The 27,189-nt window shown below is 40.4% G+C and overlaps 1 protein-coding gene across 1 annotated transcript in view; it reads left to right on the top strand.

The window, feature by feature from the left end:
* Window positions 1-27,189, top strand: part of LOC126267924 (uncharacterized) — a 161,412-nt gene that overhangs the window by 80,197 nt on the left and 54,026 nt on the right. Inside the window, exon 4 of the mRNA XM_049973233.1 lies at window positions 21,641-21,799. Within this exon, the coding sequence (XP_049829190.1) occupies window positions 21,641-21,799 (159 nt within the window). The remainder of the gene's footprint in view (window positions 1-21,640; window positions 21,800-27,189) is intronic.

Below are 27,189 nucleotides of genomic sequence, written 5' to 3' on the forward strand. Positions count from 1 at the left end.
CCTTGTTTCGACTCAGGTGTTTCAGTGCTCTGTCAAACCCTTCATGCAGTATCTTATCTCCCATTTCGTCTTCATCTACATTCTCTTCCATTTCCACAATATTGTCCTGAAGTACATCGCCCTTGTATAGACCCTCTATATACTCCTTCCCTCTTTCTGCTTTCCCTTCTTTGCTTAGAACTGGGTTTCCATCTGAGATCTGGATGTTCATACAAGTAGTTCTCTTATCTCCAAAGGTCTCTTTAATTTTCCTGTAGGCAATATCTATCTTACCCCTAGTGAGATAAGCCTATACATCCTTACATTTGTCCTGTAACCATCCCTGCTTAGCCATTTTGCACTTCCTGTTGATCTCACTTTTGAGACGTTTGTATTCCTTTTTGCCTGCTTCATTTACTGCATTTTTATATTTTCTTTCATCATTTAAATTCAATATTTCTTCTGTTACCCAAGGATTTCTACTAGCCCTCGTCTTTTTACCTACTTGATCCTCTGCTGCCTTCGCTACTTTATCCCTAATAGCTACCCATTCTTCTTCTACTGTGTTTCTTTCCCCCATTCCTGTCAATTGCTCCCTTATGCTCTCCCTGAAACTCTGTACAATCTCTGGTTCTTTCATCTTATCCAGGTCCCATCTCCTTAAATTCCCACCTTTTTGCAGTTTCTTCAGTTTTAATCTACAGGTCATAACTAATAGATTGTGGTCAGAGTCCACATCTGCCCCTGGAAATGTCTTACAACTTAAAACCTGGTTCCTAAATCTCTGTCTTACCATTATATAATCTATCTGATACCTTTTAGTATCTCCAGGGTTCTTCCATGTATACAGCCTTCTTTTATGATTCTTGAACCAAGTGTTACCTATGATTAAGTTGTGCTCTGTACAAAATTCTACCATGCTGCTTCCTCTTTCATTTCTTTGCCCCAGTCCATATTCACCTACTACGTTTCCTTCTCTCCCTTTTCCTACTACCGAATTCCAGTCACCCTTGACTATTAAATTTTCGTCTCCCTTCACTATCTGAATAATTTCTTTTATTTGGTCATACATTTCTTCAATTTCTTCATCATCTGCAGAGGTAGTTGGCATATAAACTTGTACTACTGTAGTAGGTGTGGGCTTCGTATCTATCTTGGCCACAATAATGCATTCACTATGCTGTTTCTAGTAGCTTACCTGCGTTCCTATTTTCCTATTCATTATTAAACCTACTCCTGCATTACCCCTATTTGATTTTGTGTTTATAACCCTGTAGTCACCTGACCAGAAGTCTTGTTCCTCCTGCCACCGAACTTCACTAATTCCCACTATATCTAACTTTAACTTATCCATTTCCCTTTTTAAATTTTCTGACCTACCTGCCCGATTAAGGGATCTGACACTCCATGCTCCGATCCGTAGAATGCCAGTTTTCTTTCTCCTGATAACGACATCGTCTTGAGTAGTCCCCACCCGGAGATCCAAATGGGGGACTATTTTACCTCCAAAATATTTTACCCAAGAGGATGCCATCATCATTTAACCATCCTGCATGAAGAGTTTGACAGAGCACTGAAAGACCTGAGTCGAAACAAGGCCCCCGGAGTAAACAACATTCCATTGGAACTACTGACGGCCTTGGGAGAGCCAGTCCTGACAAAAATCTACCATCTGGTGAGCAAGATGTATGAAACAGGCGAAATACCCTCAGACTTCAAGAAGAATATAATAATTCCAATCCCAAAGAAAGCAGGTGTTGACAGATGTGAAAATTACTGAACAATAAGTTTAATAAGTCACAGCTGCAAAATACTAACACGAATTCTTTACAGACGAATGGAAAAAACTAGTAGAAGCTGACCTCAGGGAAGATCAGTTTGGATTCTGTAGAAATACTGGAACACGTGAGGCAATACTGACCTTACGACTTATCTTAGAAGAAAGATTAAGGAAAGTCAAACCTATGTTTCTAGCATTTGTAGACTTAGAGAAAGCTTTTGACAATGTTGACTGGAATACTCTCTTTCAAATTCTAAAGGTGGCAGGGGTAAAATACAGGGAGCGAAAGGCTATTTACAATTTGTACAGAATCCAGATGGCAGTTATAAGAGTCGAGGGACATGAAAGGGAAGCAGTGGTTGGGAAGGGAGTAAGACAGGGTTGTTGCCTCTCCCTGATGTTATTCAATCTGTTTATTAAGCAAGCAATAAAGGAAACAAAAGAAAATTTTGAAATATGTATTAAAGTCCATGGAGAAGAAATAAAAACTTTGCAGTTTGCTGATGACATCGTAATTCTGTCAGAGACAGCAAAGGACTTGGAAGAGCAGTTGAACGGAATGGATAGTGTCTTGACAGGAATATATAAGATGAACATCAACTTAAGCAAAACGAAAATAATGGAATGAAGTCCAATTAAGTTGGGTGATGCTGAGGGAATTAGATTAGGAAATGAGACACTTAAAGTAGTTAAGGAGTTTTGCTATTTGGGGAGCAAAATAACTGATGATGGTCAAAGTAGAGAGGATATAAAAAGTATACTGGCAATGGCAAGGAAAGCGTTTCTGAAGAAGAGAAATTTATTAACATCGAGTATAGATTTAAGTGTCAGGAAGTCATTTCTGAAAGTATTTGTATGGAGTGTAGCCATGTATGGAAGTGAAACATGGACGATAAATAGTTTGGACAAGAAGAGAATAGAAGCTTTCGAAATGTGGTGCTACAGAAGACTGCTGAAGATTAGATGGGTAGATCACATAACTAATGAGGAAGTATTGAATAGGATTGGGGAGAAGAGAAGTTTTTGGCAGAACTTGACCAGAAGAAGGGATCGTTTGGTATGAGATGTTCTGTGGCATCAAGGGAGCAGCCCGTTCCATGAACCCCTGATATGTCTGACTCTTTCACTGCCCTTAAAAACCTTCTGAGGCCTGCACCATCTGGCATCCTCATCCCAATGTACAGCTTTTCATCACCACAGATGCGAGTGATACTGCCATTGGCGCTGTCCTTAGGCAGACAGTTGACAGCCAAACTTCGCCTCTGCAGTTCTTCTTGTGCAAGCTTACAAATGCACAACAGAAATATTCCTCGTTTGACAGGGAGTTGCTCGCGGTCTATGAAATGATCAGCCATTTTAAGACTGATGTTGAGGGACACCCTTTCTATGTTTTACCAGACCACAAACCCCTGGCTATGGCCATTTCAACCCGCCAGCTGACCTGCCTCCTCGCTGCTTCAGATACGTGGACTTCATATCTTAGTTCAGCACCGATGTCAGACACATAAAGTGTGCTGATAATATAGTTGCTGATTTCCTTTGATGAGCCGACATGAACTATTCACTGTCAGACCTCTCTGAACTGCCTAACCTCTAACCCGCTGATGAGGACACCCAAAGCTGATTTCAGACTCTACCTCTTCACTACACTTTGTCCGCACCACCTTCCCTGGCATTTCTGGTGAGATCTGGTGTGACGACAGTACAGGCACGTTATGCCCCATCGTCCCAACCACGCTCCGTCGAGCTGTCTTCAATGCATTGCATAATTTAGCTCACCCCGGTGTTCGTGTGTCCGCACGCCTAGTTGTGGAGCACTTTGTTTGGAGAAATGTCAACAAGGACTGCCAGCAATGGGCATACTCCTGCGTCACATGCCAACACTGCAAAGTACACAAGCACACTTCAGCCCCCCTCAGAGCCTTTTTGATTCCTCCTGGACCTTTCCAGCATATTCACATTCACATTGTTGGCCCTCTCTCCCCCTCTAACGGCTTTCGTTATGTTCTCTCGTCTATCAACCGAACAACTCGCTGGGTCGAGGCTGTCCCCCTCCCAACATCATGGCAGAAACTGTTGCTCGAGCTTTCGTCAAGTCATGGGTATCACGTTTCGGATGTCCAGTGCTCAACCAACACCTATGACATGCAGATAAAAGATTCAGCTGTTACAGTCTCTCTCAACAGACTTAATCCTGCTCATGTTGAGCCCACTTCTACCTCTCTTTAGGCCATGACCATGCGACTCACTGCTGTGGCTCATGGCGCTCTGACCGCTCCCTCCATGTCAGACCTACTTACTCAGTCAAATGACTTCCAGCTCCAATCGTCGAGCTCTTCTCCGACCTGGCCTGTACTCCAGTCTCACTCCCTCCATTGAGTGATCACAAGCTCCCCATGCCAAGCTTACCTACGATCACACCCTTACCTCCGAGCCCTTCTCTGGTCCCTTTGACCTCTCCCCCATTGCCTGCCTCGCCCTGTTGAGGTTTCTCATGCCCCCTCATCTTGAATGTGCCCTCGCTCAAGGTGTTTGTGCCTGTCCCCTGGGACATAATCCACAACATCTCTATAATACTATGCATGACAAACTGTTCGTCGTGTGTTTCCCTTCATCTGGTGCTAGTGGCACAACCTCCGCCATTCCCTGCCACCTGGTGAAATGTGTTCCCCTCTCGCCTGACGTCGACCTGGACATGCTTTGTGTGTTCGCCACACCCTCCAGAGACATCGTCATCGTCACTCCGTTCCACCCACAAACCGCCGGCCCACCTCTCGCCGCTAGACCAGCACGCCCAGTACGATGCCCGGCATGCTTCAACGACTTCCAGGTTCGGTGGCCGGACCTTCCTTCACGACATCTGCCCACACAGCTCCCCGATGATGCTGTCGAGCTGACCGTGGTCTGGCTCCTGTGGACCACCCCTGCCGACGCCATAGTCACCCCATCCCCCCTGGGCCACACAGGAGTACTCCGTACTGCAGGATGGGGGAGGGGGGGGGGGGGGAGGCATGTGGCATCGATGAGATCGACACTAGTATCAATCAGAACATCATCTTAGAACTAAGCAAAACATTCTCTTTGTGTAGTTCTGCCATCTAGTTCTTTGTGAGCCTTACTTGTGTAAAGAGGCAAATAAATGAACTCCTGATTATAAGGTGTTGTTTGGTGTAGCTCACCCAAGCATCCACCTCAACCAGATCAACAGCTGTCTTTGAGTATTTTGTTATTCTTGTTGCACTGTTAACCAATGGAAATAGATTGATACTTTGAGCAAGACTTAGTAATGAGTCCCATGTATCATCAGGATTCAGTTTACCTACATTTAGGTCTCCACATATGAGGATGTGGTTCTTTGGAGTGGATATCTTGTCAAGAACATGATTAAGTTTGGAGAAAAAGATGCTGAAGTCTCCACTAGGAGATCTGTATATACATAAGATAATAAAATTCCTACACCTGTATTGGTCTCTGATTTCAACTGCTGCCAGTTCAAAATGTTGCTCTTCACTGATTACAACTAAATCGCTTCTGGTCTTATACTGATAATTTTGTTATACATAAATACAACACCCTCCACACTTCATAGAAGTCCTACAATATGCACATGCTAAATTATAAGACTGTGAGACTAATTGATTAATTTCAGCCTCATTGCATCAATGCTCAGTGAGACAAACAACTGAGCACTCTGTAGACTCCAGCTCCACTTCTAGCTGTTGGGTCTTATTTTCTAGGGAACATATATTTTGGTGAACAACTGTTAAGTAATTTTTCCCAACACTATTTGCATTCCCGTTTTTTTTTTTTTTTTTTTTTTTTTTTTTTTTTTTTATGTCGTTCTGTGTTGGTTCAACTGCTTCCTTATTATGATTACATTTGCATCTTTTGTTTGCATATGGTATTCTTGGATAGTCACCCCCTGCAGACTGTATTAGTTTCCCTTACTTTTTTATAATTTTACATAAGTCCAGGAGGATTTTACTGAAAGTCATTGCTCCTAGTATGTTTAGGTGAACTATCAACTATGGTCTGATGCAGGCTATCTTTGGAACTGAGAGTGCCCTTCTGTTTGTTATATGGCTGTCTCACGTAAGGATGTGGTTTTGAATTGCACTTATTCATGCGATAAAGAGAGTGCTGTCTCATACTGAGTTATGCTACCAAAACATTGCTGGTCCTGTCCCAAAGTGGGACTGTTCAAGTATGTTGAAATATCACAGTTTCCATGTTAAAATTTCAAGGAAACATACATGGATAACAATACTTTTATTGTTTTTGTTAATTCATTATTGCATCATAACCTTCAGTCCTAACATGAATCTATTCTCTTTACAATGGCTCCTATTATTATTATTATTATTATTATTATTATTATTATTATTATTATTATGTGTATTAATTCTACAAAGGATGCTTTCAATCTGTGTTTGCATTTGGTTTAACACATTTTTGGCTTATAGTACAATCTTCATATAAACTCATCAGAACAGAAAACTACTAGCTTAATGTCATTATATGTTAATTAGTTTTCATAGGTGCAATTAGCTAGTGATGTTACAGCTAAAACTTCCACATGTATTTAACTTTGTGTCAAGATAACATGACAGTATCACAATGTCCAAACTGTGTGCAATGATACTCTGCATTTTATACTCGCCTATTATGCCACATTAAAAACTGTCTCCCTTATGTGGTCCTCAGTGGGATCTCACACCCACTGATGCAGGTTGCTGTGACACTGCAATCTGCAGAGGTGGCAGACCACCCACTTATCTCAGCTCCTCCACATCCGCTGTCTTCAGCATATTCCCTGGAAAGCGTTGCCACCATAGAGTATCATTACAACTGTCGTAGTGTGCTCACTAATATAATGTAAGTTTAATCAATGATGTTTGCTTGACAACATGTCAGGGTGCAACTAGACAAGAACTCACCATTCCATGGTTGTTTCCCAAGGTGCAAGGTGGTGAACTACTGATTCCTGAAGTTACTGACTGTTACACCATCCACTATAGTGGTCACACACTTGCAGCCATTATACAGTCATCAGCTTTGACATTCATAATGGAATTTTGTATTTTACCACACTATCTTGTTTCATGGCTTTCAAATAAAAGATCATGTTCAGTTTCTTTAAATTCCATTTCTCTCACATGATTCCCATTCCTGTTGTCAACATCAGCCACTTATCTTTTGTTTGCAGTATGCTCATTGACAGATCAAGAACTAGCTAACTCTGTTTTCCCTTGAAAATGTTTGACTAATGTATTTCAATATCAGAAACTGAATCTTTATTCTTTTCCCAATAGTTTTGGTTCTTATTTTTACAACACTTGACTGAGTTCCTCCAAAATTTCAAATTTTTATTAACTTCGTTAGAACTCAACCAAATAAAAATGAAAGAGCTTTCATCTCACATCTGTCCGATACTCAGCAAATAAATGAAAACATTTAAAATTACTGCTTGATGTTCTTCCTACTCCACATTTGACCATCATATTACTAGGCACAGCTGTCATCAGGAAATTATCATGTGGCTCCCAAACAAATCACAATACTGAATCTCGTCACCATTTCTCATTTCCCCAAACTCCCTTAGCTTACTCTTCTCTATTTCATCAGTGTCTACTGAGCTTTCTACAGGCACTTTCGTATCACAAATTACTCCCTTATATTCATCATTAATATTCCTCACCTTACATATGCCCTCATTCACTGTGTACTATTAAATAATGAATCATTTTTCCATCTTATTCATTTAATATCTCATTAATTCATTAATCTCCACTTCCTCACAGAAGTCTATTATCTCAGTTTCAGTTGTTTCATTAGCTTCAACTCTCTGACAAAATTCTGCGAGATTTCTGCTGTCTAAATCAAAATTTGTATTTGAATTTCGTGTCTGTATTTCTTTATTCACCCTGTAAATCATGATTAAGTACATAGTTTGTGCAAATAATATAGGATAAGTCAGGTTTTATATAGATCATACAAGTTTATACATTCTGTGATTTAGAAAACAGTAGCCAATACATGTTGGATACTAACATAATTATAAAAGTAGTAAGTATAGTATGGTTAAGAATAATTATGTGATCAATTACACTATATTTTCTTGGTACTCCAAAAGCATAGAAACAGAATAGCAGCAGTGATCAAGCAAGTGCTCTTTCAGTTTCACTTTAAATTTAGGTAAATTCTGCATCTGTTTCAGAAAAGATGGTATGTGGTTATACAACATAATGCCAGTATAATACATTCCTCTCCTACAACTGTTTGTACTTACTGAATTGACATGTGGGTAATGTATGCCTAGTATCATGAGAGTGGAAGTCACAATTATGCTTGAAGATATTTTCTTCTTTTAATTTGCTAACTTCACGAAGATAAATATACAAACAAGGAAGGGGCAGCATACTGAGACTTTTAAATATTGGTCTATATGAGTCTCTGTTTTTAGCATATGTTATTATTCTAACAGTCTTTTTTTGTAGCCTAAATTCTCGTTAGACATAAACACTTCCTTCATGTTCATTCATTCTAATTGTATCCCAATACTGCTCCTTTAACATAATTCTATTTGCCTGATGTGTTTTAGTTGTGATATTTCTATTAGAGAATCTGGTCATCTGATTTTCATTCATACCATATTCTTCATTTTTGTTGGTTCATTTCCAATTCTTGCTCCTTTACTCAAAACTGTAGTGCACAAAAAATAGGGGTGAACATTACTTTTCCAAATTATTCCTTCCATTTTCCTGTTTCCTGCCCACTAGCTTTTGGAATCTATATCATAGCTACCATTGCTTATTTCTGTTATCAAACACTGTTCCCATTGCTGTCTTTTCCACTATGATTAGAAGTCTCCTCGTTACCCATTTTCAAAAATCATTTCTATAATTACCAAAATCTCTTCTCCTCCGATTAATTTAATTCCATTTCTGATCCAAACAAGTTATAAATGTAATATATTCAGACTGATATAATTCATCAATATTCCCTGTATGACCAGTTTTGCTTTCTAAAAATTGGTTAAGATGCCTAAAACCAACAAAAAGCCTTAAACCCCCGTCTTTTTGCAAAGACAATAAGATGGTTGTTTTACTCATTACTGTTCATTTCTATTATCTCTCATCATTCCATTGGTTCAGGAGGCTTCAGTTTAAAGGCTGAAGTAAAAGCAGCTACCCGCGTATCAGAAACTTGCCAAATAGCTCTTGATCAGTTTCTAGTCAAGAAGAGTTTACACGACACCTCACTAAGAATTTTCAATGCAGGTTTTAGTGATCATCTTGCTCAAATATTAAGCATAAAAGTACAAGGCAGTATTATTAACAACATGTCTTTCAGAACAGCATATCGAAGCTATAATCAGCATAATGTGAACTACTTCAACAACTTATTACAGAAAGAAAAATGGCTAGGAGTGTACAAAATGAACGATATAAATGAAAAATTCAACACTTTCATTGATGTATTAACCCATTTCTTTGAACTTGCGTTCCCACTGAAAACATTAACCATACGGGGAAAATCTAGAACAAACAGCTGGATCACAAAGGGAATAAGAGTTTCATGCCAGAAGAAAAGACTACTTAATGAAATATGTAACTCAAAAAATTCCTCACCTGTAGTACGCGCATACTATAAAAAATACTCCAAAATATTAAGAAACGTAATAAAAGCACCAAAAATAATGCATAATGATGAAATCATTTATAATTCAGCTAATAAATCAAAGGCTATGTGGATTGTTATAAAAAAAGAATGCAGAGAATACAGACAACCTTGGAAAAATATAACACTATCACATAAAAATAAAAAAGTAACAAACCCCTTAGAAGTAGCCAACACATTTAACAACTTTTTCGCAGGTGTTGCTGAAAATATGTTACAATCTAACTTTAAGAGCACCCAGGCAAATGAATATAAAATAAGTGCATGTAGAGGATCAATGTACATCAGTTCTGTTTCACAAGATGAAGTAGCTAAAGCAATAAAAGGACAAAAAAATTCCAAATCGGCAGGTATTGACGGTATTCCTGCAACAATGTTAAAGAAGAGCGCACATCAAACCTGACTGAAGTACTCACACATTTATGCAACTGCTCACTTCAGGCAGGCACTTTCCCTGATGTGTTGAAAACATCAAAAGTTATTCCGGTATATAAGAAAGGGGTTAAAGACAATGTAAATAACTACAGACCCATCACAATTTCCTCCGGCATCTCTAAAGTACTGGAAAAATTGATGTATGAGAAACTTACGAAATTTATTAATAAAAACAGCATCCATGTAATGAACAACATGGATTCAGAAATAAGAGGTCAACAACAACTGCTATCTATGAGTGCGTCAGTTCCATTCTAAACCTGATGGACAAAAAACAGGAAACAATAGGAGTCTTTATTGACTTGTCAAAAGCTTTTGACTTGTCAAAAGCTTTTGACATGGTGGACCATAAAATTCTGCTATCAAAGCTAGAAAGATATGGTATTCGAGGTCTGTCTAACAAGTGGATCAGTTCCTTCCTGAAAAATCGTATGCAGGCAGTGTGCGTCAAGCACACAAATATTGAACTAAAAACTGTATCTAATCACTTATCTGACTATAAACAAATAAAATGTGGTGTACCCCAAGGATCCGTATTGGGACCCCTTATGTTTCTTCTGCACATAAATGATCTAAGCTTTAATATTGATGCACACAAAACAATCATATTTCCAGATGACACCATGATTCTACTAAAAGGAGGCGACGATGAACAGTTACAGCAGACAGTAAACACGGTCACGAAACAACTTAGTAACTGGGCACAGAGTAATCCGCTTTTAATAAACAGCAAACTGTTGCTCTAAAATTCCACAATGTTCCTAACAAGGACATGTTTATCCCATCAGTCTCTATCAATGATGAGCCAGTTGGTAAAAGTACTGAAACCAAATTCTTAGGACTTTGGCTGCAGAGTAACATCAGATGGAATAAGCATATTGAATATCTCAATGCTGAACTGAGCAAAACATGTTATCTTCTTTGTTCATTAAAATCATGCTGTAGTGAGAAAACAGTATTGAATGCATATCATGCGTACTTTCATTCTCGTCTTAGATATGGGATCACCTTCTGGGGAAACTCTAAAACAGCTAATAGTACTTTTAAACTACAAAAAAGGGCCATTAGAATCTTGTTTGGGTGCAAGCCTAGAGACTTTTGTAAACCCCTGTTTAAGAAATCTGGTATTCCCCCATTACCATGTGTATACATTATGGAAACCCTTTTGTTCTTTAAATTAAATGTAATAGGCAAGGACCGGAGACTAAAAAAAAAAACTGTGATATACATGAGCACTTTACCAGACAAAAAAGAAACTTACATACGACTCAAATCAGCACAGCACTGTGCCAAAAAGGTACCTTTTACATGGGAGTTAAGCTTTATAACAAACTTCCTGAAAACATAAAAGCTATCACTGAGGTCAATACATTTGGAAAATCTCTAAAGTCATATTTACAGCATCACTGCTTTTACTCCATTGAAGAATATTTAAATTTATGAAATGTGTTATATAAATACTTACTTATGTGTAAAGTGTATTCTGTAAGCTTACATATGTATGCCTTGAAATTACTTTCAGCCTGTATATTTATAACTTGACTTGTCCAATGTCTTATGCATAAGCTGCTATGTAGACAAGAGGACCAATAAAATACAATCTAGTCTATAATCATAGTCCTAAACTTTCCTGTTTCTTATCTAATTACCACAGTTTTTGCAAAGTAATTCCCTCAGTTCTGCACTGAGCTGCAACTTTTTGCATCTTCCAGTTCGGTGTCTACTTTACAGTTGTACTACTCATCAAATAGCTCATCCTCGAAGAACCACTGTCATGTATATATCCCCTTCATTAACATAAATCACTGACCCCTGATCTGAAAGTTACTGGGAAACCAATTTTGATTACTCTGAAGAAATTTTGTTTATCACATCTGTAAATATTACCGTTTTGCTAGACCATCCAAAATTTATCTCAGCCTACACAATCCAAACCATTCCTAATATAATGTTTCTGGTTAAATCTGATACTATTAAACAACATTGTGAAATTTTTATTTTCCCGATAGTAGCTGATCATAACAATGGCAGGTTTCACCTCACTTTCACAATCCACAATACAGACTGATTATTAACCACAGACTTCTTCTCATTTTCCAACCTATTCTTCATCTACCTCAGCAATGAGAATTTCCCCCCCCCCCCTTTTTTTCCCCCCACATCCTTCATTAACACAATTTATGTTGCTAACTTCAACCCCAATTTAAGTAATGACTTTGTGGCAGTTCTGGCACAGGGCACCCTATCTTTGGGAACCTTTTGCTTTGGAATAGCAATTCTGGCATGAACTTTCTGCTCATGATATGTGTAACAGTTTGCCTCGGTGCCTCAGCGGGCTCCCAATAACAACCCACCTCACTTGAGCAGTGGCGCAGTCGGCCACCAGCCCCACTGCAGTCAGCTGCTACCCCCACCTGCATCGCACCAGCTCACCACCCTGCCTACACACTGTGCTGGCTCCATGCTACTTACAGGGACACCACCCACAACAGCTGCGTGTCCTGCACTGACCCAAACGAGACTGGCAAGCATTTTAGGCCCAACATCCCACCACTTATATTCACAGCACCTAACTTCCAATGCTGCACCACTCGATTCAGTGATGCGACACCTCTGTGCCACGGATATCTTGACAGACATCCACTGACATTAACATCATCCTGGCCAAGCATGCTGTTGACACGTTATCCCACATTACCCTCGCCTTGATCACCACCAACCTTCCATTTGACCTTACATGCTGCTGACATGGATGAACCCATGATCGAGTTGGATTTTCTACACTATTACAAATTTCACCAGACCTGCAGACTGCTGCACTCTGTCACGTGTCCGGCTCTACAGTTCTGTGTACACTCATGTTCAGCACCACTTCGCTCTCCACCGCTCTCCACCTCTTTGGTTGAACTTTCCTTATGTGCTTCCCTGGTCGAGTGCATAACCTCATGGCTCTCTGATCTGTCATATGTGTGCCCCCCCCAATTGATGTACTCTTCACCCAGAATGATGACTTATGCACCTGCATCACCTCTGCCTCCATCAAATTGTCACATGCATTCCACTACCTGCTGTTTCTTTGGCATCTTCATGGATGAATCTCCAAGATGCACCTGCATGCACCTCTCCAGATTCTTCTCACTGTTTCACTCCTGCATCGTGCCTTCTGGCGCTGACTACAGCTGATGCCTCGCTTACGTTGCCCGGTTCATCGAGGTCAGTGAACCGATGTTGCCTGTGGATACCTTCTTGACCCCTCATGCCGACTCCCCTATGCAATTATCAGCCATCAGTAATGGCACTTGCCATAAGATTCACACCACCAATGGCCAAACTGTTTGTTATAAGGTCAGGCACCTTAACACTTCCAAACTTGTGCATGTCAAGGAGATATTTCAGGATCTGTTGGCTTCAGGCATCCTCCAGCCCTCCAAGAGCAACTAGTCTTCCCCTATTCACCTTGTTCCCAAAAAGGATGGCACCTCATGCATGTGTGGGGACTACAGGTCCCTTAATGCCCACACCATTATTGATAACTACCCCATACCACATATCCAAAATTTCATGCAATTGCTTCATGGTTCTACCTTTTTCTCCATGTTAGATTGTTTCCAAGTGTGTCACCAGATTCCTATGCACCCACCAGATATTATGAAGACAGCCATCATCACACCCTTTGGCCTATTTCAATACTGTTACATGCCTTATGGGTTGAAAAATGCTGTGCAGTCATGGCAGCAGTTCATTGATTCCATTTTGCTTCCTCTGCCTTTTGCTTTTACACTTACTTAGAGGATATCCTTATCTTTTCTTCCTTCACTGAGGAGCATGATACTCACCTCACTTCAGTCCATTCAGCCCTCACTGCCAATGGCATGGTGATCAACCATGACAAATCCCAACTACGCTCCACATCTGTTACCTTCCTCAGCCATTCCATCTCTGCCGACGACCTCCAGCTGACAAGTTCTCATGTCAAAATCATACTTAAATTTCCTCTCCCCAAAGATTATGCTCAGCTCCATCATTTTCTGGGTATGGCAAACTTGTACCACTGCCATATTCCTCAAGCTGCCTCTTTGCAAATGGCGCTCACTGACTCTCTCTCCGGCAAGAACACCCCTGGAAAATGGAAGTTGGAGTGGATCCAACCAATGCTTGACGCTTTTGGAACCATAAAACTGCCCTAGCCAAAGCCATCACACTCGCCACCCTGACCCTGAGGCCTGTGTCTCAATCACGACTGATGCCATTGATTCAGCTGTGGGCGCCATTTTACAGCTGCACACTGCTGACTCCACCCAGCCCCTCTCCTTCTTTTCCAAGAAACTGACTAAGAGCCAGTGCAAGTGGTCAGCATTTGCTGATAGTAAAAATTTATTTCTTTTTACTCTTTAACCCATGTGACCTACCGTAATGGAAGACAGGTGCCTACTAACCTGTAGAAGAGGAGTGGGTGAGAGATAATGACACTTAAAAGATCAGAAAACTGCACTAGATATTATATTTTAACTCTTCTAGAGAACTCTCAAAAACTCGTCTGGTTTTTCTGATGATTTAGGTGAACCTATATGCATTTGTCACTCATCTGTAGGTGAGTTTTAACCATCCTGGAGTTATGAAAGAGTAACAAGAACTCAGAATAATTTACCTCTTTATGAAGCTTGTTACTGATGAATGAGTAGAACCTAAATCACTGATGGTGGTCGTACATGGAACACTGCCAAAACATGAACTCTGATGACTGTGATTCAGCTTTAATCTGTCAGAGATGGAAACAAATTAGGGAAGCACAAAAATAATTGACAACTTACTAACTTAATTTCACATGGAGACAGGTAGCACAAATAACATTAAATGCAGACAACAAGTTGCTTGACAAGTATTATTTTTTCTGTGATGATAGTTTTAATAAGTATCCTTTCTTTCACTATGTATCCATTTCAGCTCCCCCTCTCCCTACCCCCATCTCTCACACTGTTTTCCTCTGTCTCTGACATAATGTCAAGTATTTCAAAGAGAATGAGTTGTTTTCAAAATCAAAATTATTCATTAAACATTATTGTGAAGCATTATTACCATACCACTTCAGCTTAAACATAAATGGTAGTACTTGGTATAAAATAATACTCAATTCTAGAACCCTCACATCATAGTTGTTGCTGTCACAAATTCTTTATTTATTCAGTAACTATTTAATCAAATCTAGTAGCCTGTAGGTAGTTTCCCTCTCCTCTTATATAATAGGGGAATATACCAGTAACACACAGTACACAATACATGGATATAAAATGCAACATACTTACTGATCGCTGTTGTGCATGAGGTGCTGGGATCTGGAAGTGATTCTGCACCAGCATTCAGTAGTGGTGGACCACATAAGGGTGGAGTCAGTAGCCGTGGGCAGTGAGAGGTGCAGAGAATTAGCCAGCAGGGTGGTAATAAGCTCACCTGGTGGAGAAAGCAGGGAGGATGCAGCACTAAAATCCACAGTTGGTTGATTGGTGGAAGGTGCAGATATTTCAGGTAGCAATTGGTGTTGCTAAGGAGGCCAGAGACACATGACTATCTTCAACAAAAACTTGCCAGTTTGTCCATGATGTATTACAGTCAAAAGTCAAAGATGTTGACTGTGACAGTCTCTGCTTTGAAGAGCCACAAGCCTGTGTCAGTTTCAAGCTGTGACTACCCCATTTGAACACCTGGAATGACTTGGTAAAGGGTGATTGCAAGGCTGATGACACAGTGTCATTGTAGAGCATAACATAAGCATAGTCTGCAAGTTTCTTGTGGATGAATGGCATTATGGCTAGTGCACAGATGGGGGAGGCACTAGAAAACTATGGATGCGATTTTTGACACAGTTCAGCAATGTGGGGAGTTCCATCAAGTTTGGCATAAGAGTCAGTAGAACAAATTCTGGCAGCAGTGTGAGAGTCTCATCACAGAGTGTGTGAATGACTGAGGCCTGAAAGTCATCTTTAAATGCCATATGGACACCAAGGAACACCCGCAGAAGGACCTCAGTCTGTGCACTCCTGTGGTAGATGAGTGCTGTCTTTATTGTATGGTGCCATTGTTTCATTAGACCATTTCTCTGGGGATGGAACGCCTAGGTACAATAACAGGATATGCCACACAAGTTAGAGGGTACTGAAGAGTGATTATTCAAACTGATGACCCTGGTAGGTAGTGATGACATCTGGATAATTGAAGTGGTATGTCTAAGCCACCAAGAAGGCTCAGGCCATGGATTCTGCCATGATACGTGTGACCAGCACAGCTTCCATCCAATGTAAAACATGATCAATCACTGAGAGTAGATATCCACAGACCTCTGACTCTGGCAGGAGTCCAATGAGGTCCAACTGTTTCCAAAGAGATGCAACTGTACAGATGGTAGTGCCCTCACAGTTTTTGAAGTTATGAAGTAGCATTTGCATGTGGCAGCCATCTTACTATGTTAGCACTCAAGGCATCATTGAATTTTGAGACTGGAGAAACTGTCATTGAGTAGGGCTAAATTGTCAGGTCACGTTCTTGTACCTCAGCCAGTCTACTCTAATCAAGAGTGAGGGTGATCATGCTCACATGTGAGATGTAATTCCTTCAAGATGAGAAATATCAGTGGAGAACAGGACAATGAAATCAGACAATAAATTTGTCATGTGCTGACTGTCATTGAGTGTGTCCAAGAAATGTTACCTCTCGCTTCTGCAACTGCAATTTTTCCGTATTGATGGTAACCCATGTATCATGAATGGCAGCAAGAATGAGACTGAGGCATCTTTCATAGATTTGAGAGTTTTTGGAGGAAATTAAGGTATCATCCAGGTATGCATAACAGCAATCGAGACTGAAGAACACCTCATCAATAAATCATTGCCACATTTTAGCTGCATTCTTCAGTCCAAAGGGCATGACAAAGAACTCAAAGAGGTCAAAGGTTGTAAAGTTAGCCATCATTATGACATTGTCTGTGTGCATGGGGATTTGATAATAGCCCTTGAGGCAATCTGTCACACTAAAAGTCGTACCCCCTCAATCGAATGTATGAAGTCTTGGATGTTTGAAACATGATTGTTTTCTTGAATTGTGCAGGAGATAGAGAGCCCTGTAGACACCACATAGCCAGACAGAACCAATTTTCTTAGGGGCCAACTTTATGGGAGAGGCCCAAGCACTGTACAAAAGACAAATGATACACAAGTGCACCAGTTTATCACCACTGCCTTAGCTACATGGAGGACAACAGGTGCAAGCTGCCATGCTTTGTCACTGAAGGGCAGGTCTGGAGTCATATTGATGTGGCTTGTCATACCATTCCTGATAGCATGCTCATAGACCCTAAACTCCCACATGTCATTCTGAAGATTGGACAGGAGGGACAACATGGAAAGCATTATACTGGCCTGTGTCACCACAGAGGGTCTTGTAGGGCTTCTTCCTCAGTCTGTGGCATGATGGAATATCAGAACATTGAGAGCATGATCACACTGACGAAGGTAATCACAGCATGTGATAGACATAGGACTTGTTTTTCTTGTGTCTGTTGATGGAGGTATTCATTGGTGGAATGTAGCAACCAAAAACATTGTGAGTCGTGAGGGAACATTGCTTGACTCTAATGATAGCTTTCAACTTCACAATGTACTTGTGAAGAATTCAATAACAGTCAGAGTCAGCAGTGGCGGAGGCTACATTTGTGTGCGAGCATTGGTTTGAGGTCTGTGATGGAGCCCGGGTAAATAGTCCTGGGATGGACTTATGTATCATATGGTGGTATAAGGGAACATGGTTGAGATTGGGGGAGAGACAAAATCTGTAGATAAAGTTGATCCACAGCACAGGATCAGCAACAAAAGCAATGTGGAAAATCAAAGGGCGGCATAGCTCATCCATTCTTGAGTTTTACGACATGATTCGCAGTGTCATGGACGTTGATGCTACCATCATTAGCTGCCTGGTGGTGTAACCAAAGGGCTTCAGAGTGCAGTTCAAACAGCTGTCTGGGTACTGGGTGTACCTCTGGACCCATGTCAGTAATGAAGTATGTGTTTGTAGATTGATGACAAATTCATGACGTCCTTCAGCGGATGTTAAAGTCATGGAAGAGAGGCAACTTCATGTTCTGACATGAGCTGGTGCACCTACTGCGCCCGGGAATGCAGACAGTTGCAAGCAGTGGTGCCAGTCTGCAGGTGATACGAACAGTGGTGTAGCCGTTTACCTGACGTGTTACTGTCTGCAAATGGTGTGACGCCATGTGTACACCACATTCCAGTACTCCGAAGTGGATCTGCAACTTCAGCTTCTCTTGAAGTCAGGTGGTTTTGAGTTTGTTCTGAGTGCATGCCTGCTGATAAGGTGGCTGGGGCAGGCTCACCCATAGTGATGTGCTGCGCAACCATCAGCAGCCTGTCTACTAAGGCTGGTTTATTGTACAATGGTGCTGCCTCATGCACTATCATGGTTGGTTGTAGTTGAGGCAGAAGTGAACAATGTACAGCATCCAGTATAGGGTCCAACCTCAAAGCAGGATCCACCAAGGAGTGTAGTTGGCACTACAGATGAGAAGAAGACCAGTGAGTTGTTCAAAATAGATCACTTGCCACACCTGTTGCTCTGGGGTGCGAGTGACCCATTGTAGCAATGCTGCCTCTGCAACGTTGAACATGTTGTAGGGAGCAGGGCTGAGTATCACATCGTTAATTAGTTCATCATGTTTTTTTAAGATGGCAGATCAGCATAACACACTTCAGACTATCATCCACTATGCTTAGTGAAGAAACAATTCTTTCTGCCATTGCAAACCACAATGTCACTTAGTTGGACGAGAAAGGTAGGAGTTTAGGTTTAAGTATAGATTGGTGTTGCGCTATACAGTCCACTGACAAATGTACTGTGGGAGCCAAACACTTAGAAATGACAGGGGCTACTGATGGCATCAGAGATGTGATTGTAGGACCACATGTAGTGTCAACATTGAACAGCAGTCACTAATGCAAAGTGGCTGTATTGGATGACGACGATTGTGGTGCAGTAGGGGCGGAAGACATGATTGACACACTAAGGATGGAGTATTAATGAAACTTTCCAAAGTAAGTTCAGAAAGTAAGTCCATTGATAATGGCTATATTAGTAGCAATTGTTGCTTCACACTCACTGCAAGGCAACATTTGTGCTATCATCCTGGTCATGTTTCATATTGTGTGCTGTTGAAGATAATGGGGACACTGAGTGGCAGCAGGTTCTGATAAAATCAAAGCAGTAGAGGCATGTGGGACAGCTGACAAAACATAACTTATATGGATACAGTGTCTGTTGTTTTGGACATTTCCGAAACAACAGACACCATTGATGACCTGCAACCATCTAGAATGAAATTAGAATTATATATTAATAGCTTCAGCTGCTGATGGGCATTGATATATATCAACAGCAACAGGTGAAAATGTGTGCCCCGACCGGGACTCGAATGCAGGATCTCCTGTTTACATGGCAGACACTCTATCCACCTGAGCCACTGAGAACACAGAGGATAGTGAAACTGCAGGGTCTATCTTGTGCATGCCTTCTGCGAGACCCACATTCTCACCTTATATGTCCGAAAGAACAGACACCATATCCATTTAAGTATATAGTTCTGGCAATACCGGCCAAGACCTTCCTCTTCCATGCAGATGCACGCATATTACCTGAACTCTTACGGGACTTGGTAAGAATATCTTCCACAAGTAATGATTGTGTTGGGTTGGGACACTACAAATGTAATATGTGGACATATAAGGTGAGAATGTGGGTCTCAGGGGAGGGAAGATAGTCCCTGCAGTCGCACTATCCTCTGTGCCCTCGGTGGCTCAGATGGATGGAGCTTCTGCCATGTAAGCAGGAGATCCTGGGTTCAAGTTCCGGTTGGAGCACACATTTTCACCTGTCCCTGTTGATATATATCAATGCCCATGAGCAGCTGAATGTATTAATATATAATTCTAATTTTGCTGACTAAACAGGTTTCATGTCCAATGGCTGTATTGTTAATATGCAATAAGGTGATTCATTGTGAAATTTTGTGGTTATCACAGCTTTCTTGATAGTCAGGTCGCCAGTGTAGGTAGTTTCCATTGTACAGGGTAGGGTAACATACCATTAATATACGGGGCATTATACACTCATCAAAAAGAGTTTTGCATCACCTCGGTTCCGAGAGTTCCAGAACCTGTATAGAAAATTGGGGTAGAGATCAACAAAAACACTATTTTCACCCTTTTTATTGCTACTGGAAACCACACATTGTATGTTGTACCACTATACAGCAAGATCTTCAGAGGTCGTGGTCCAGATTGCTGTACACACCAGTACCTGTAATACCCAGTGGCTTTCATGCATGCCTCTACTCATCATGGCATACTATCCACAAGTTCATCAAGGCACTGTGGGTTCAGATTGTCCCACTCATCAATGGAATTTTGGTGTAGATCCCTCAGAGTAGTTGGTGGGTCATGTCGTCCATAAACAGCCCTTTTCAGTCTATCCCAGGCATGTTCGATAGGGATGTACTCTAGCCAAGCAATGTCATTATCCTGAAAGAAGTCATTTACAAGATGTTCACAATTGGGGCGAGAATTGTCATCCATGAAGACGAATGCCTTGCCAACATGCTTCTGATGTGGTTGCACTATCAGTCGGAGGATTGCATTCACGTATTATACAGCCGTTACGGCACCTCCTATGGCCACCAGTGGCATATGTTGGCTCCACATAATGCCACCCCAAAACAGCAGGGAACCTCCACCTTGCTGCGCTCACTGGTCAGTGTGTCTAAGGCGTTCAGCCTGACCAGATTTCATCCAAACATGTCCCCGACAACTGTCTGGTTGAAGGCATATGCTACACTCACTGGTGAAGAGAACATGATGCCAATCCTGAGTGGTCCATTCAGCATGTTGTTGGGCCCTTCTGTACCACATTGCATGGTGTTGTGGATGCAAAGATGGGCCTCACCATAGAAGTTTGGAGTGAAGTTGGGCATCATGCAGCCTATTGTGCACAGTTTGAGATGTAATGCGACATCCTATGCCTGCATGAAAAGCAGCCATAATCTATAGGCACCAGTCATCCACTGCAGTAGTGGCCCTTGGGCGGCCTGAGCAAGGCATGTCATTGATAGTTCCTGTCTCTCTGTATCTCCTCCATGTCTGAACAACATTGCTTTGGTTCACTCTGAGATGCCTGGATGGTGGGATTACTGGAACTGACCTGCTATCAGACACCCTCCTTCTAATAGGCGCTGCCCATGCATGGTTTTTTACATCTTTGGGCAGGTTTAGTGACATCTCTGAACAGTCAAAGCGACTGTGTCTGTGATACAATATCCACTGTCAGGGTCTGTCTTCAGGAGTTCTGGGAACCGGGGTGCTGCAAAACTTTTTTGATGTGTGTATATGGATGCAAACCTTTTATTGGCACATGACACAATACAGTGCATATACCTTGTACCATGCATTTTATAGTCGCAAACATTCCATTCCAGCACATGAGAATCCTGGCAGTGACCCTATTTGAGGTGGTGCCCCCACAAGCAACAACGTAATGACTTTTTTTTCAGTTAACATTCTTTTTCATGGTAATGGTCTATTTATGAGCTTTATTGCTCCAAAAAACAATAACAGAGGAGTGTATCTTTTCAATAATGACTACTATGTTCATGTATTCTACAGTGTCTGTGCTTTATATAGTGTGTTAAGAATTTTATCTTTTATCTTTCAGAGACAAGAGTTGGATTACTCTTACTAAACTGGTTTATTGGACAGGAAGCAAATTCAGCATACAAAGAATTGTCTCCTATATTCAATACTAATGTAACATATAATATCACTAGTAGTGCTACAAAGTATGTGAAGGTGCAACATGAAGTCACAGTCAAAGGTAAATAATACTGTATTAAAATGAATAATAGCGAGAATTGTTAAAACCAGTACATCATTTGTAATTACAGTCATCACTTTTCTACCACAAATGTAATAACAAACCAGTAGACCAGTATACATGGATCATCTAACTTGTGTATGTGTTATTTCATGTAGGTTATATTTCTATAAGTGTAACAAAATAATCAGAGTGGTCTCATCAGTTTTTGTTAAAACTTATGTGACCTGCTTAATTTAAATTCTCCATTATGATTTATGTGAGAAAATATGGGTCTTTGTCCATGTTACAACAACTTGTACTAAAGGAAGCATCTTTGGGGGAAATGGGGGGGGGGGGGGGGGAGAATGTCAACGATATAGATATAGAATAAATGTGTTCACAGCTCATAATTTTTGTAGGCTTTGCAGCTTTCATCCTTCATTTATTTACATTTTCTTTTTCCGTTCTTTTACCATTCCACATGACAGTCCATAACAGATATTGACAGTATTTTTTATAGTATGTGAGTCTATACTTACTAGTAGGGATGGCTAGAGGACAAATTTAAGGATGTAGAAGCTTATCTCACTAGGGGTAAGATAAATATTGACTACAGGAAATTTAAAGAGACTTTTGGAGAAAAGAGAACCACTTGTATGAATATCAAAAGCTCAGATGGAAACACAGTTCTAAGCAAAGAACGGAAAGCACAAAGGTGGAAGGAGTATATAGAGGGTCTATACAAGGACGATGTACTTGAGGACAATATTATGGAAATGGAAAAGGATGTAGAGGAAGATGAAATGGGAGATACGATACTGAGTGAAGAGTTTGAGAGAGCACTGAAAGACCTGAGTCGAAACAAGGCCCCGGAAGTAGACAACATTCCATTAGAACTACTGATGGCCTTGGGAGAGACAGTCATGACAAAACTCTACCTTCTGGTGAGCAAGATGTATGAGACAGGCGAAATACCCTCAGACTTCAAGAAGAATATAATAATTCCAATCCCAAAGAAAGCAGGTGTTGACAGATGTGAAAATTACCGAACTATCACTTTAATAAGTCACAGCTGCAAAATACTAACGCAAATTCTTTACAGATGAAAGGAAAAACTAGTAGAAGCTGACCTCGGGGAAGATCAGTTTGGATTCTGTAGAAATATTGGAACATGTGAGGCAATACTGACCTTACGACTTACCTTAGAAGAAAGATTAAGGAAAGGCAAATCTACATGTCTAGCATTTGTAGACTTAGAGAAAGCTTTTGACAATGTTGACTGGAATACTCTCTTTCAAATTCTAAAGGTGGCATGGGTAAAATACAGGGAGCAAAAGGCTATTTACAATTTGTACAGGAACCAGATGGCAGTTATAAGAGTCGAGGGGCATGAAAGGGAAGCAGTGGTTGGGAAGGAAGTGAGACAGGGCTGTAGCCTCTCCTCAATGTTATTCAGTCTGTATATTGAGCAAGCAGTAAAGGAAACAAAAGGAAAATTCAGAGTAGGTATTAAAATCCATGGAGAAGAAATAAAAACTTTGAGGTTTGCCAATGATGTTGTAATTCTATCAGAGAAAGCAAAGGACTTGGAAGAGCAGTTGAACGGAATGGACAGTGTCTTGAAAGGAGAATATAAGATGAACATCAACAAAAGCAAAACGAGAATAATTGAATGTAGTCCAATTAAGTTGGGTGATGCTGAGGGAATTAGATTAGGAAATGAGACACTTTAAGTAGTAAAGGAGTTTTGCAATTTGGGGAGCAAAATAACTGATGATGGTCAAAGTAGAGAGGATATAAAATGTAGACTGGCAATGGCAAGGAAAGCGTTTCTGAAGAAGAGAAATTTGTTAATATCGAGTATAGATTTAAGTGCCAGGAAGTAGTTTCTGAAAGTATTTGTATGGAGTGTAGCCATGCACGGAAGTGAAACATGGACGATAAATAGTTTGGACAAGAAGAGAATAGAAGCTTTTGAAATGTGGTGCTGCAGAAGACTGCCGAAGATTAGATGGGTAGATCACATAACTAATGATGAAGTATTGAATAGAATTGGGGAGAAGAGGAGTATGTGGCACAACCTGACAAAAAAAAAGGGACCAGTTAGCAGGACATGTTCTGAGGCATCAAGGGATCACAAATTTAGCATTGAAGGGCAGTATGGATTGTATAAATCATAGAGGGAGACCAAGAGATGAATACACTAAGCAGATTCAGAAGGATGTGGGTTGCAGTAAGTACTGGGAGGTGAAGAAGCTTGCACATGATAGGGTAACATGGAGAGCTGCATCAAACCAGTCTCAGGACTGAAGACCACCATAACAACAACACCTACTAGCAACAAAACAGAGATATTCTTGTCTGCTTTAACACACATACAAATTCAAAAATACAATTGAATCTTAATCTCTCAGATATTTTTGAAGTGGTGCATAAATTATATTTGTAAAACACAGTGGCTATTCCATCTGTTGCTCTGAGACATAACACAAATACAGGAACGTATAAATTATTTGGGGACTACAATTTTCTGACTCTGAAGTTTCTCTGCAGAAACAAACTGATAGAATAATTTAAATTGTTGTTTCAATCAAGAATTACTCCTTTTCAGTTGTTTTCAAGACAATTGTCTGAGTTTGTGATCATGAAAGTGATGTACACTTTCATATTAAATTATGGCATTCAATGTTTGTTCTTAGCTGCTAGACCTCAATACCTACTTCTGTCCATGTATTCCTCACAGTAATAATTCAACAAATAATACTACATGCAACAGCATAAATTTAGCTAGTTGTGTAAGGGCAAATTGACTATTGCACTGTTTATAGATGAAGGAGCCATACTGACCCCATCTACATCTATATCTATATTCCGCAAACCACCATGAGGTGCATGACTGAGGATATGTCCCACTGTACCAGTTATTAGGGTTTCTTCCTTTACCATTCATCTATAGAGTGAGGGAAGAATGATTGTTTGAATACTTCTGTGCATACAGTAATTATTCTAATCTAATTCTCATGATCACTAAGTGAGTGGTACTAGGGGGTTGTTGTTTCTGCCTAAGAGTAATCATTTAATCTATCATGCTGCTCAGATACTACATCATTTATGGTGAACCTCAGTTAAAATATTTTGTTAAATCTGTTTCATGACAGCTGTATGGTAATTTTCTGTATGAATTTTTCCATGAACTACAACACACTGAGTGCAGGCAGACTGGCTATCAAACACTGGAAAATCTAGGATGTAATCTAACAATATTATGACAAGAACAGTTGCTAGTTTTCATATAGTTGAGATGCTGAGTTGCAGATAGGCACAGCAAAAAGACCATCACAAAATGAGCTTTCAGCTAACAAGGCCTTTGTGGAAAACATAAAACACACACACACACACACACACACACACACACACACACACACACACACACTTACTCACTCCCGCAAACACATAACCAGATTCATTATCGCTAATAATAAGTACATTGTCTAGTGAGGTACAGAAATGACTGACAGTCTGTAACTGACTTTTCTTTGATCCAATTATGGTTCATCTATAGTTTCTTGTACATATCTCATTAAATAAACAAAGCAGGATCCAAAATAACCATTACTGTTCATCAGTGCTAGTTCAGTAACATATTTCAAGGGGAAGCATATATGTTAGAAAATTCTTTGGAAGTATACCATTAAATTTGGAGAATGTAAATGCAATACAATTTCCATGGAAAAGCTTACAAGCAATCAAAATTTTCAAATAGTTTTGGTTGGTGTCACTATAAAAGTTACACACCAGAAGTAGATCATTTTACATAATTTTGTTATTCTTCAGTTCCTTCCAGTGTACTAATTGATCAAATTGTCTATGAGTGTACTGCCAGTCCATAGTGTCCTGCAAGCCCAATATTTCAGTGATCAGATATGTTGCAATAGTGAAGTCCACTAAAAAATTGATCTCATGGGAGTGCACAGCTGACATATCCCCTCCCCCTGCAGGCTATTCCTTACACAATCTGCACTGAAGAGTTCATGTCAGTTGTCAAAGAAGGGACAGCATTGGTGGCTGTGGCCAACACCACCCACCAAGTCACCCTGGATGCTGCAGTGTAGGTGTAGTCACTCCGTCCATCCTGGCTGCCAGATCGTTGTGTTTGGTGAGTGAATTCTTAATAAGATGCAGCATGGCTTATCAAACCCTGATGAGCTGCAGCCACAGTCCTGGTTGATGAGAAAGTCCTTAGTGCTTATTTTGATGCCCTCTGTAACAACACTGTCCCAGTACTTCAATGTTTGTGCTAAAATATTCATGCATTTGTATTACATCACATGAGTCTTGGGAAAACAAGGCTCTGTGACTGCTGACATGCTGGATTACATCAGTTGAATGTGTCACTACCATTCTTGGCATGAACTGTCAATGGTGCACCCTGTTTCTCTAACGTGTGGCTGCTTTCAGTAATGTGGAATCCAGTATAACCCAGCCTTCCACAAACTGAGCCCATCTATCATACTTCTCAGTAACACCTATGTTCAATTGGTGGGAAGAATATAGTTTTTAGTCAGCTTTTTTTAGTATACACCAATTTTTTCCCCAATAAGCTACTGTAGGTTATGAAAGCAGAGGCTGCCTCTTTCTCATCAGTTTGTACATTTACAAGGGCTTTACTGCAGTGCTAGGTTTCAGAGTTCATCTAAACTTCCATTGTGAGTACCTGTTTTTCCAGTATATCATAAGGTGTTCCAGTTTCTGGGGAGGGTCTCTGCATCTGAGATGTACACATTCTGTGAACTACCAACACTATTGTCCAGTATGCCATGAACTCTTGTCTTGACCATAACATTCAGGAACTGTAAGCCTGCCTCTGCCTCATCTCCACAGTGAATCTTATGGTTATCACATACCAGTTTTTTGTTTTTTTGTTTTTTTGCTTGTCTGTTAAGATGACTATTTTTAGTTTTTTTAAGATGGCTACCTAATATGACAGTGATGAAGTGATGATTAATATCAAATACTGGGCAGTTATAATTAAACTTTTCCTATTTAAGACATTATAATCCTGTCTGTTATCAAAACAACAGTAATGCTGCATCTACTCTTTGAGAATATTGTCAGCTGAAAGGAATATGGTAAGGTCCTGTTTCTCCACCTACTGTGTGGAGCGTGATGAAGGAGTTTGAATCAACTGGAGAACTGGGCATCACTCTGGGAAGAGACCGACAACCAGTTGCACCACAGGTGGTTGATGAAATTGCTGTTGCTATGCAGTGCGCATGTTGTGTCACAACAGTTGAACATCCTGTGGTCCACTGTACATAAGGTGCTTCAAACTATTCTCAAATGGTATACGTACAAGACCCACATCACACAGCAACTTGCACCACAGGACACACAACAACGAGTTAACA

This window comes from Schistocerca gregaria, chromosome 4 (genome assembly GCF_023897955.1).
Source record: "Schistocerca gregaria isolate iqSchGreg1 chromosome 4, iqSchGreg1.2, whole genome shotgun sequence".
Taxonomy (NCBI): Eukaryota; Metazoa; Arthropoda; class Insecta; order Orthoptera; family Acrididae; genus Schistocerca; species Schistocerca gregaria.